The 13,472-nt window shown below is 51.2% G+C and overlaps 1 protein-coding gene across 2 annotated transcripts in view; it reads right to left on the reverse strand.

The window, feature by feature from the left end:
• The window catches only part of LOC145643364 (plexin-A1-like), a 14,881-nt gene extending 1,747 nt beyond the window's left edge, over positions 1–13,134 (reverse strand). The window contains exons 1-2 of one of the 2 annotated variants that reach the window (XM_081709114.1): positions 11,729–13,134; positions 9,751–10,302 (exon numbers count right to left, since the gene is read on the reverse strand). In XM_081709114.1, the coding sequence (XP_081565240.1) occupies positions 10,246–10,302; positions 11,729–12,916 (1,245 nt within the window). In that variant the 5' untranslated portion in view covers positions 12,917–13,134 and the 3' untranslated portion in view covers positions 9,751–10,245. Of the gene's footprint in view, positions 1–9,750; positions 10,303–11,728 lie in introns of those variants that run through there. The other variant, XM_081709113.1, reaches the window with a different exon arrangement.
• Positions 13,135–13,472: the final 338 nt, after the last annotated feature.

Raw genomic sequence — 13,472 nt, forward strand, 5'->3', positions numbered from 1 at the left:
CACACAAAGCCAGTCCCACAAACCATAGAGAGTCCCCTCCACGGCCCGCCCCTTGTCCGTGCTCTGGCGGACGGACTAGCCTCATTAGCGGGGACTACGGCGCCCGTAACCCTCTCATACCCCCGCGGCGCTGCCTGGCTCCGTACCCTCATCATTCACCTAGAAGTGGACGGATGCCAACGCTGCCCGGCTCTGGGCAGTGGGAGGGTGTTCGCGCTAGGTCACGCACCGCCCCACGGTGCACTGCAGCAAAAGCCCCGCCCCCATTGCTTGTCCATCCCCCCTCCTGCTCGGACCAAAGGAGGGAGGCCACAGTCCAGTGTGGAAACAGAACGAGCAGATCGGACCGGTTTGCGGAGCAAAGGGAGAACAGAGCCCTGGACCGCCAGTGTGGCATGGGCCTCTACTGGAGTGTGGGGGGAGGGGCTTCCCCAGTGCTGGGATTTCTGTCCTCCGGTTCCGCACAGCTCCGCCAGGTTTCAGTTAAACAGGGAAACGCTCCTGCTATTACTGGGGTTGGTAATGTGAGCTAATTGAAGTCAATGAGGCAATGGAAGTAGAAATTCCGATGAAACTCAGACTAGCTCATTCGTAATTGCACGGCAGGGAAGGAACAGTAAAAGTTTATGCGCTAATAATGGAGCCGGCGCACAGCCGATAATCTCCTCGGAACGAATTTCCGCTCGTGCGGCCCTCTTACTGTATCCCCACGCTGTAATCCCATGGTGACGGGCGGAAATCGCACGCCAGCCATCCATGACGAGTGACCGCCAGGGTCGATGATGCATAGCTATCTGAGGCTCCTCCATCCTCGCTTAGAATGACTGAAGCTCGCTTGTGTGTGTGTGTGTGTGTGTGTGTGTCTGCATCCCCCACCCCTCCAGCGTTTTGTCCTCCGCAACTCAAATTACTCCCTCATTTGGATGTAAAGGAAGGAACCAGATGCAGACAGAGAGAGAGAGAGACAGAGAGAGACAGAGAGACACACACAGAGAGAGAGAGAGAGAGACACACAGAGAGAGAGAGAGAGAGAGAGAGACACACACACAGAGAGAGAGAGAGAGAGAGAGATGAGGACGAGATTAAACCCAGGGCTGAAACAGGCAGGACCGTGAGCGTGGAGGTCCAATACGGGCAGCGTGACCTAGCCGGCTTCAAAAGCACTCTCCCACAGAGAAGCGCACACACAGGGGTTAAGAGGCAGCAGCAAATAAACTAAGACTGCACGATACGCAACAAGAAATCCCATTGCAATATTTTAGGCTATTGTGATAAATACCTGATATTTCAAAGAAACCAAAAGTCAAAAGTTCATCCAAACAAGCAGATTTTAATTGGAACTAATTTATACTATTTCAGTTTTAAGGGTGTGTTTAGAGGCAGGCTGCACAGGAAGGACAACAATAAAATATTGGAATATTACAGATCCATATTGCACCGGTATTATACACATTTCCTTTGATGTGCATGGTGTTAGGAAAGGATCATTGGGCGAGGGAGAGACTGACATTTCATCTTAGTGCCATTGGGATGCGCTAGCCATCACAGGGACCTAAAGTTACTGGGCGTCAGTTTGCTGGGTAACGCTCAGTTTGAGTCAGTAAACTCCCAGTTTTAGTACACACACACACACACACACACTCACAATATAGAACACACGTTATAGGCACCAGGTAGGGCCGGCTAAGTTAGGACTGTGGCCCCAGACAGATGAATATTTAGCTTGAAAACCTATGACTTGGGTCCTAGACAAGTAAAATAACAGTATAATCACGTTAACTGGCTAAACGCTGCCTGGGTGCCTGACTCATGGTTCAAAATTGGCTTCCATTATTTTTGACCAAAATAATTGTTTACTGGCTCATGCGGACTCCGTGACGGATCACCAAAACACAGAACGCGTTGGAATGTCTGGGGACTGGTCACAATGCTGCCACATCCGTACGGCACGGCCCAGTATTGTGATGATGTTTATGTGATATATTGTGCAGCCTCTACAAATGTGCAGGGTGATGCCACAACTGTAGGAGGGAAGCGGGAAGGAGAACATGGAAGCGAAGGAAAAGCGACTGTCAAATCCGCAGGTATGCGCCTGCCGACTCAGACCAGTGCGAAGCCATCGTTACGTAAAAGTGGCACAGACTGCAGGCAGTAGCGCGGTCAGGAGCGGAGATGTGTGCTCCAGACGGCAGCCTCAGCACCAGGGAGCCCAGACCATAAAACTGAGGGGTGGAGGAGTGTGTCTTTTATACTCACAAACACACACACACCGGGATGCAGACAGACAGGCGAGCACAGACACCACACACACACACGCACACAGACACGCACATCTGCAAGCAGCTGTAATCCTACTGCCTTATCGTTACACTGTCTGATCAATCTAGTAGGCGGACGTCACCTCTGCTATCACTCCATATCTCTCTCTCTCTCTCTCTCTCTGCGTTTCTACAGCCGCATGCGGTTTAGAACTTTATCCAGCCTCTCCGGGGTTCAGTCCCAGAGCGACGGGGGTGAGCACTTAGCAGGGGGCACTCGAGGGAGACACACGCTGCTGAGAAACGCCTGACGCAATTACACGCTCAACTTGCACACCTGCACTCAAACAATATTTTCCGCATATATCCTTATAATAGAAGCCAGGTCTCTGGGTTTGCCTGCGCAGGTATGTGCAACTGTGTGTGTGTGTGTGTGTAACTGTATTTATGGGTAATTGTGTGTGTACTGTAGGCCAAGTGCAAACAGGTAAACGCTAGCTACCAAACGCCAAGGCAGAGCGCTTCGCCTGGGAGAGACCTCGGAGGGCCGCGCCGGAGCTGGCAGGCTGCCAGGCCCCGTTCTGATGCACGGCGGCTACGCCGCATGCTCGTCGCTTCCTGCAGCCGGCACGACGGAGGTCTCCTAATTGGGTCTTAATGGCAAGGGCACCAAACGCCAGCTAGTACTCTCCCTTCTCCCCCCCACCCAAGTTAATCTGTCCGACGGATTTGCTCCTGTGTCCGTCCGACTGTCTATCTCTTCCTCTCTCGTAGTTTCAGCCTCCCACAGGGAGACTGGCGCTGACAGCCGTGGGCAGAAGAACACTGACTGATCCCCAGAGCAGCTCAGGCTCATCTAAAAATACACACATCAGATCAGCGTGTGTCATTAGACAGCCGGTTTACATAACGCTGTCACTTCTAACTGGTCCGGAGTCAGCGATCCGGCTCCGTTCATCCTTCTGATCGGCAGGAATGAACCGTAGACAGCTAGTCTGAGGTCACAGCACGCATGCTAATTGGACTAGTTGACCCGACGCCGACTCGAGTCTGTCTTCTGTCCCCTCTCATCCACTAGCCAGCCCACAGTGGCTGTGCTTCACAGCAGTGTTTGGCTGCTTTGATATTGTCAAAGCCCATTCTCACTGGTGATGGAGTGCTAGCACACACTGACCATACAGGTGTGCGTGACAAACATGCTAAAAACAGGAGCAAATGTATACTGCTTACATTTATAGACAAACACACACACACACAGTGCTTCCAGATACCCAGTTTGGCAACCACTAGCTCAGTCTCACCCTTCTGCAATACGCTGTTTTGTGTGTGTGTGAGAGAGAGAGAGAGAGAGAGAGAGAGAGAGAGAGAGAGAGAGAAGGACACAGGTTAGAATTTAAAGCAGTTTGGGTAGCCACAGTGGTTTTAGAATGATCCCAGCATGTGTTTCTGTGTGTGTGTGTGTGGGTGTGAGGGGGGGCCCACTGTGGTTTTATAGTCACGGGGAACCTTCTTTTGATATGTGTGTGTGATGTGTGTGTGTGTGTGTGTAACCGCTGTGGTCTTAAAGGGATTCTGTGAACTACACCACACCACAGACAGTGGAGAATTCTGTAGTTTTGTGTGTGTGCCTATGAGCATGAGTCATGTGGACACTGTGGTTTCAGACAGTTCCTGTGTGTCACTGTGGCTGAGTGTGTGTGGGGGGGAGCTGATTTGAGGGAACACACTGTGGCACTGATCAGCCTGGTCTTTCACCTCAAGACATGTTCTCCCTCTCTCTCTCTGCACTACCTCTTCTTCTGCCACAGTCCCAGTGTTAATCCCTCTAGATTTGTAAAAATACATGAGATGGACCCGTGTGTGTGTGTGTGTGTGTGTGTGTGTGTGTGATTTCAACCAGCTAACTTGTGAGACAGATGTTTATATCTCCTCTCCACTGACCTGAAACAGCATACACACAGCGCACACACACAAACCGCCACACAGACACACGCTTGTGCACATGCAACTGCATACCCACAGCCACACACACACACACACACACACACACACACACACACTTTTTCAGACGTAATACAAAGGGCTTATTATGGGAACACTGATGACCTGCTCTTGGCCTCATAGCATCTGGAACAGTGCATGTACACACACACACACACACACACACACACACACACACACACACACACACACACACACCTCTGCACTCATATCTCAGTTACACATAAATCCGAATCACACAACCACTTCAACATGAGAGTCCACACGTGACGATAAACAAAGCTCCATTCACGGCGTGCACAGGGTAATTACACCCAGGCCAAAGCTACTTAACACCAACATTCTCACCGGGCAACATTCTGCCCCAGTTATCTGCGGGGAGCAAAACAGCAAGTCCGAGTTTCCCCGCCAAATCAATAAATAAAACGAATCGACAGGTACCTGTAGGAGGAGGACAGCCTGAGAACTCTGTGGAGGTCTGGCAAGCTAAAGGGGCACTATTTAGCAGGGGCAGCCTGCTAGTCAGGATTAGAAGCGGGTGCGCCTGCCGTTACCGCTCTGGAGGAAAGGCTATTTAGGTGTGCACGCGTGGATGCTGCTTCGGGTGGGACCGGTTATTGGCGCAAGCTCCGATGCTTTTGCGACGCTCGCCATTCCGGCCGTGTTGACGGCGGCTTAGCCGATATTTTTAATAGCTTCGAACGAGGCAGACGGAGCGGGCGACCGGAAGAACGGCCCCCGCGGTGCGCGGAGGACAGGACAGTGGCAGCTTCTGGACCGCACAGCCTGCGACTGGGACTGGGGAGGACAGCTCTGTCCCCTGACCAGCCAAAATAAAAAGTGTACACTAGCGAGCAGGGATTCTCACCTTTCAGCACAAGTGTTAGAGAGTGAGAATGTGTGTGTGTGTGTGACTGGGATTTATGAAGATGGACCGTGTCAGTTTTGGATCACCACTTCTTGCCCCTCGTCTAACCAGCTTGTTCTGAGCGCGCGTGTGCAGCTGCCTAGTGGGACCTCATTACTTCCCATTCGTCAGCCCCTCGCTGAGCCCCCGGAGTCTTTCCCCCTCATCGACGACGCCATGACAACAGAGCGGCACGGAGGGGACCGGCGTTTGTCAGTCCTTTAAGGAACCCAGCCTGAGAAAAGCCGCCCCCGCGTTCAGCACAGGTGGTGGCTCTCCGGCCTCCGTGACCCGTTCCGGCGTTACCCACGCCCTCTCCCCCCATCCCGCGCTGCTTGGCCTGCTTGTTCAGCAGGCTGCGAACCCGTCTGGCGCCAATAACGCATGGAGTGTAAGCATTGAGATGACACCCGTAGGAGTAGGCTGACCCCACGCGCATTCAGGCCTGTGGCGAGTTCTGCCTAGCAACACACAACGAGCGGCTCAAGCCAAGCGTGGATTCCAGCTCCGGCTTTGGCCATGTGACCGGCGATATGGACCTGATTGGTTCAGAGGGCTCTACCAGAGCCAGCCTGCCTGCAAACAGACAGGAAGAGCACAATGTTCATTTAAGAAGTATGGACTGGAAGTCGTGTAGATAAAGACACCACGGCAACTTGAGCGAGGGGCGCTTTGCAATGGTTCATCATAATTTAACAGCCTTCATGCGGCAAGTGAAATGAGCCCAAAAGAAAGGACAAAGTGTCCAGCTCTTAGGTGAAAAGGCTTCGGGGATCTGTTCTGGCATATGGACACCGGAGGTGAGTAGCCGGGGTAATTAGTGGACATGGCGTGCGCTAAAAGCCTGGGGAAAGACATGCTCATATTCATGTTCACATAAATACATGCAATGGTTACCTTTTAAAACTAGCTGCAGACTGAATACCAGTTTGCACCATCTTATTAGTCCACAGTTCAGCGCCTAAGGTCCGTTTGTATCCCAGAGATGCATCACAATTATGAACGTCTTATGAAAAATATTTTTTTTGGAGACACGACCAGAAGATGAGAATGAAACAGGAAAATGATGTTGCCCTGCTAGCAAACGTACCGTTTCTTTTTCAGAAAGGGCCTTCACCATGGCATCACCAATGCCGTCAGGAGCCGTTAACGTCTCATGCAACCACCGGCGGCAGACGTGGATTGCGATCTCTACAGGCTACGCATCCTCTCGCCCGGTCTCCATGGGTCTCTAACTGAGGGGCTAATTCCGTTTGTGGAGAGTGAAGAAAATCCCAACTTTTCAGAGTTGTCGCCGACACAAGGACTTAAAACAACCTCCCCGAGCGTTTTATGTGAGACTTGAAACATTCGCAAGTTGCTTGCAACTAATTGCAAGGGAGTCGTCTTTTCCTTAAAGAAAAAAAAGAACCAATGACCACCGTGCGACAGAAAGCACGTCTTTGATGGTTCAGAAGCTCAGAGGGAGCTGGAGTTTGGTCAGTGTCCAAACGTCAGAAACTGACCGGTAATGAATTAGAGGGCAGCTAAGGAATTCTGCCCGGCAACAGACGGACTGCAGTTTGTATTGTACACCTATAACACGTGCCAGTAAAACAGGACTACCCAGAGAGTTTGCATGCACTGTAGCATGACTGGATGTCAGAGGTCTAAGAGTCTGAACGGTGTAATTCATGTCCGTGTTTGAAACACACCTTGTTTGAAACACACCTCCTACAGTAAGCAGCATTTTACCATAACTTAGAACAAATCTCTAATTGGGTGGGGGGGTGAGGGGTTCTGTTCAGGGTCCTCTCTAGGTCAGAATGATTCTCCAAGTGTCGATCTGAGTGGCTGAATGCCTACTGAAAAATCCATAACTACCATTTTCTATTGTTTGGGTTTTTTTTGCCACGGACCAATTAAAAATGGCAGTTTGATCAAATAAACCCCGCAACATGAATTATGTCCGAGGGGGAGCCAGACTGCTCAGAGATGAGGAGAGAACCTTCCAGAGCAGAAAACCATGTGATGCTAGTGTTCTCCAGCAAAGGCCTGATGGGGTCAGCTCTGGTCACCGACGTTAACATTTTATTTCAAATTAATCAAAATCAATATGAGTTGGCCTCAGTGCAGGTGGAGGCCTGCTATACATGCCAAACAGGCATGAATCCCAGGAAACTCAGCTGAATACAACTGGCCCTAGTGAGTCCATTCTAGAGGACAGCGGTAGCCTCTTGTATGGTCCGAGAGCGATAGCACAGGTTATAGAAGAGATGTGATAGTTTAAAGGACATCAATGCAGTCCTCCACAAAGCCCAAACAAAAGGTTCTCCCAACAGTCAACTATTGTCTACAAACTACCCTGAACAGTGTGTTAGACCAGCCAGTTGATCCCCGTCACACAATGCAACGATTACAGCCCGTATACCAGCGGCCTTGAGGTAGAGTTACGCTCGACACACGGGGCAGAGAACGAATCCGTTTTGGCTTTAGGAACAGAAGTTACCATTTTCCATTGGCTAATAACACTTTCGTCAACACCGTAATACTGGAGACTCTGAAAGAGACCGAGAGCTTGCGTCTGTGCCAAAACAAGAGGAGCACTCATACCTAGAGCACGGTTACCACCCTATGTGAGAAACCACGACCACAAAGGTCCAGAAACATGACACAGGATAAATTCCCTCTCCTTCTGAACGCATGTTCTTCCACAAAGCGCATTAGCATCTCCAGCAACAATTACGTACAGATATAAACAAATATACACAAATAAAGGAATCAAACCCCATGTGACCCATTTACAGTACATCATGACTGGCCTTACACAGGCCGTGGTAAGGTGTCAGGAATGATAAATGGTTTTTTCCTTTGGAAAGTGGTTCAGGCCTGGCTGGTTATGGTAGTACCAAAATTTGCTCATAAACAGTGACTCGTGATAATTTTCTGTGCCCATATAAAATTCCTATTAAGTATTTATCAGTACAAATTCACACAGCTTGCAAAGTATGTGCAGAAAACATCTATAGAATGTATTACATGTTGAACGTATTTATCGATAAGCTAGACCATCCTACCATACAAGTGTTCCCTGTCTCTTAGCTGGGGCTGAATCTGAAATAGACTAATGTGTTGTGGATCTGTCTCATTGCCTGCAAACCACAGGACACAACAAATACGGCTGCACCCGCAGTCTGGTAAACAACCACACACACACACACACACACACACACACACACACACACACACACACACACACACACACACACACACGCACATGAATCAACATGCATGCACACAGACACACACTCAGACACACACTGAGACACACACACACCGCGTTCCTCATACAAACACACATCAATAAATAATTATACCAACAATTAGATCGGGAGCTCTCTGAGTCTGACTCGTTAAGATATTTGCAACCTACACACAGTCTGGCTTCTGAAAGGCTGGTGAGTGGGGGGGGGGGCTCGTTTTTCTTATGACCCAGTTAACCGCCTGACTTATCGATTTGAAATTACTCTTGCAGCGCAAAATGAATGGAGCGGCCGCACACTACGCACACCGTGGGCTACACTCACTCCTCACCATTCACAAGGACTTGTGTCGAAGGAAGGGTTTCTTATGGGAGGCGTCTGCGGAAGCAGGACCAATGTGACGGAGCTATGAAAGGACTGTAGGTGGCTCAGCAACTCCTGCCCTAATTGAAAGTACCTTTTAACTACACTCTTGTCTCTGGGGGTCGCGCATCGCAAACACCATCACAGCACAAAAAGGCTCGCCTGAAGGCTAGTGGGTGGCATAGATTTTTGTGGTATGATTTCCAGTAGGCAGCCACTGCTAATCAATACGTGGCCTTCTCTCTGAACACGAACCGTGTGCGCGGGCAGGGCAGCAGCAGGCGGCGCTTGTAGTCTTGGAGGGGAAGGTTGGGGGGTGTCAGATGAGAAGAAGGATAAAACACTCCCAATCAAAACCACCAACCAAATGATGAACAGTGAGAAATGTTAATAAATGCAATTATGATAAAGAGTGGCGAGGAAGGGAGAAAACGTCGCCTCCGGGTTCTGCTTCACAGGCCAAAATCTCTCACACACACTAAGCGATTTAATTGTGAAACGGAGCGACTGAAGCGCCGTGTTGAGGCGTGTTTTTGTGACGCCGTTATTCACGGTTTCATTACCCACCGAGTAACGACACTTCACAGAGGAGTCGTGAAGTGCGTGTTTCTTTCATTGTTTGTGTCGTTTGCTGCTGTTCTGTTCCCTTTCGTCACCCGAGGATGTTTTGAAAGGCTCATTAGCAATGCTAATTTGTTTGTTGAGTTGTTGTTGTGTTGTTGTTTTTTTTTTTATTCATTTTATTATTTTATGGGCAAAACTCAGAGCTCTGAAACCAAAACCTAAAAGGTTGGAGCTGGCAGAGAAGGTGACCCGGAACTTTTCAAAAGTTCCTCTGACGTTATAGGGAACCGTAAATCCGGGACGGGAGGAGAGTCTAGCAAGCAAAAACCAGGCGAGTCCAAGGACAGCTTTATTCTCCCCAGCCACATAAAGCCAACGTCCATGTCCTGAAGGACCCCGGCGAAGCAGAAGTTGAAGACAGAGGTGTACATCAATGAGGAAGTGACATCACCTAAAATGAACTAATTATTTGTGTTATTTCTGCTTTTTATTGTTTGTCTCATGTTACTGAGAGGCTTATTCATCACATATGGCTCTGAACATATGTGAAAAGAAATACAGAAACAGAGTGCAGAAAAATTTGTACAGGTGATATAACAGAAGGGCAGCTAGAATATACAAAAAAGAAGCACAACCTCACTCAAGCTGAGAGGCATGAAACAAAAAACTTGGTTAAAATTATTATTTCAACCCCATGACGTGTCCTTGATCGATAGCAAGAGCCGGCACAGATGGTAATCAACCGCCATCATGTAGCGCATCTCATTTACATTTATGCATAACGTTACCACGAGCAGAGAAGACAGCTAGGCAGAAGAGAGACGTCTGAGGCAGTCGGACATTCTGTCAGGCCCGGAACGGCGGTCTTCCCGTCTGCCGGTCTGCGAGTCTGTCTGTCTGTCTTGCCTATTTAAGTCTTCGCCATCTGCCAGGGACCCTCCTTGAAGGATCGGAAACGTAGAGTGTGCTTTGCGGACGGGAAACGACAACATTAATTGCTTGTAAGCGGGACGAGCAGGCAGAGGGATTTTTGATTGGAGGCTGATTGTGATGGAAGCGCAAATGAATAACACAAGGTGAGGGGAGGTGAATTATTCATAGGCTGGAAGCTCCTAGCCTGAGGAGGATCCTCGGAGCGCTATCTTTTCATCGGATTCAGCCAGCCGTGGTGCCGTCATTACCGAGGCAGATTGCTCCAGGCCCATCATTATAATGGCTGTGGTTATTATCGCTAATACGAATGCTGGCCATTTGTCGATATAAAAAAAATATATTTTTTTTAAAACCCCAGCGTCTCTGCCATTTCTGCTGTCAGGCTCTGGGCCAGGATGAGCACGCCTGCAGAACGCCTGGTTTGGCTGGCGCGCGTTCCGAACGCGCGAGGAACTGGGACAATCGTTGCCCACTTCCTCTGAAAGGATACAGCACAGAAAGAGATCCGACTGCTAAGGTACGTTGTGGTGAAATAATAGCTCCCATTTGCTCGGCGTGCGACCCGAAAAGTTCAATTACATTGCGAAGCAGTAAAAGAGTGAAGGGTAAAGGACACGACCACACGTCTTCGTACGAGAAACGACTTCGCCCGGCTCTCTCACTAACAGCTCAGCTGGTATAGATGGATGTTTCCCCTCCGCCAGCCAAACATCATTGGGCAGAAGGGGTGGAATGGACCTCCCCGACCAATCCCCTCACGCGGTGCCAGTCTGAGGACCTGGCCGTCTTCCTACATGGGTGTGTGAGGGGGCGGGACCGGGGTGGATGTGGGGCGGTCAGGGGGAGGAGCGCACGCTCCTCCCAGCATGCTTCAGTCACCTGCACCACTCGGCCTCTGGCCCAAGGGTCCCAGGGGAACGACAAAAGAGGCGACCACATCAGAAACATAAATCACTTAAAGCCTCAGGGGAACGGATGCACGGGGCCAGAGCGTGACAGAGCGCTAATCCTGGAGCCCCAGCTAATGATGGGACCGGCCGGCCGGCCAGCCGGCCTTGGGCACTGCGGCGGAGTTAATCTGGCTGTGAAGGAGCCGCCTAGTAAACAACTCACTCACTCCTCCAGCCACACACACACACACACACACACACACACACACGCACACGCACGCACGCGCGCGCACACACACCATTCCAAACAGACTGCCTCATGACCTTCTTTTCAATACCGCAGCTGTCCAGTGTTAAGACACAAGGCCGCACAAGTACGTTATTCATTCTCTCAGTGGGTTCTGTCTCTAAAACGCTTAGGCTGACTTCAGACCACGGCTCGAAGTGCCTTCAAAACAATCACTAGTCCGAGTATGGAACCGTCGGAACCATCGACTACTCGGCGCCGCACAAATTGCCGCAGATAACAGGTCGACATTACTGTGAACCGTAAACAAAGAGAGAACTCACCGAGTTGATGCAAGCCAGCTCTTTGTTAAGTAGCCACGGAAGGGACAGTTTGCCCTCCCCACGGTAGCACGACTGGATTCTCTCCTTGATCTTCTCCTTTATTTTGCGCAGGGTGAACAGGCACAGGGCCGACTCCTTGGGTGGCTTTGCCCGGTTCTTCTGGCCCTGAGCGAACACAGTGAACAGCACCTCCTCCCGCTCCGAGATGCCCAGTGATCGCGCCAGCCTGGCGCCGGGCCGGGTGAGGTAGGCGTCCTGGACCAAGCGATACTCCGCCCCGTCCTTGGAGCAGCCGATGGGGAACTCCACGTAGGAGTAGAACTTGGGGTCGTCCACGCAGAGGCGCACGATCTTGGAGGTGAAGAACTGCTCGCCGCTGGCGTCGGGCGAGGTGAGCTGCGTGTCCAGCTGCAGCGTCAGGTAGTAGATGAACTGCTCGCTGCTGAAACCATACACATAGTAGATGTCAAAGGCGGGGAACTTGGAGAGCGTGTCCGAAGGGATCTTGAGCTGGGAGGAGACGAACTCGTCCTGGTACACGAAGCTGAACATGTCCGCGTTCTCTTCGTTGGCCATCAGCTTGCGGCTGGAGAGGGTGGGGAAGTACTCCGATTTGCCCTCTATGGGCGTTCCCACGAACAGCTTCCCACTGCTCACGCCCTGCGGGCCGCTGACAACGACACCGGACATGGTGCCTGCTTCCGACACGCTGGACAGGTAGTGCTCCTTGCGGTGGTGCGGCTCGCCCAGCTTGAAGAGGTCGTCCAGCCGCAGAAACTGGCAGATGCCCTGCGACGTGCTTCCGCAGGCGATGAGCCGGTTCTGACCCGGGTCCAGCAGAAGCAGCTTGTTGACGTTGTTGGTCTGGGACAGCTCGTGGGGACAGGACTGGACCCCAGGCGGTGGGTAGCACTTCTCATTGTCCACCACCGGCCCGGTCACGTGGCTACGGAGCTTGGTCAGGTTGCCGGCGAGTTTGTAGATCCAGTTCACGGCGCCCACGTAGACCTCGCCCGTTTTGTTGTGGACCACCAGGTGCGTGAGCCCCCCCTCGGCCGGGGCAAAGGTTCGGAAGGAGGGGAGGGCCGCTTCTGGCGTCCCGCCCCGGCAGGACGAAGCCAGGAAGAGCAGGATGTGGAAGGCCCCGCGTAGGGGGCGGGGACAGTGGCCCGCACTGTGCAGTGGCATGTTCAGTAGGATCGCTCTGTTGGGAAGCAGACGTCCAAGGTGCGGTTCACCTTGCTGCTGAACTCCTTGCTAAAAACTCTGAGCACGTATGTCAGTTGGAGGTGAAGAGAGAGTCTTATTGACCCAGTGTCCTCGATGCTCGCGTGCGCTCTCTCACGTTTGCTCGCAGAGATGTCGTCTACACCATCATCATCTTCAGTAGCATGGCCTCTAGCCCTGCAAAAACAAAATGGGGGGGGGGGGGGGGACGACATAGCATGAGATCCAGCAAGAGGAAAATGGAACATTGCTTATCGATTTTCAAGGGTTTTACAATCTCTGGCAACCGCATGAAGAAGAACAACTCATAATACATAAGCGTTAATATTTTCAAGTAGGACCCAGGGGGGAATCCTATACAATGTTTAATGAGCAATTCCAAGCTGAGATTCATCAGGGGTTGGAAAACCACAAACCACACACTCTGCTGATTGACCTCGACATGCCGTTAAAGGGTTTCACAGAGTCTGCGCCAAGGCAACCAGTACGTTGGGGGGGGCGGGCAGGGAAGAAGGTA

Source organism: Electrophorus electricus, unplaced genomic scaffold (genome assembly GCF_041902795.1).
Source record: "Electrophorus electricus isolate QZ-2024a unplaced genomic scaffold, ASM4190279v1 Scaffold293, whole genome shotgun sequence".
NCBI classification, from domain to species: domain Eukaryota; kingdom Metazoa; phylum Chordata; class Actinopteri; order Gymnotiformes; family Gymnotidae; genus Electrophorus; species Electrophorus electricus.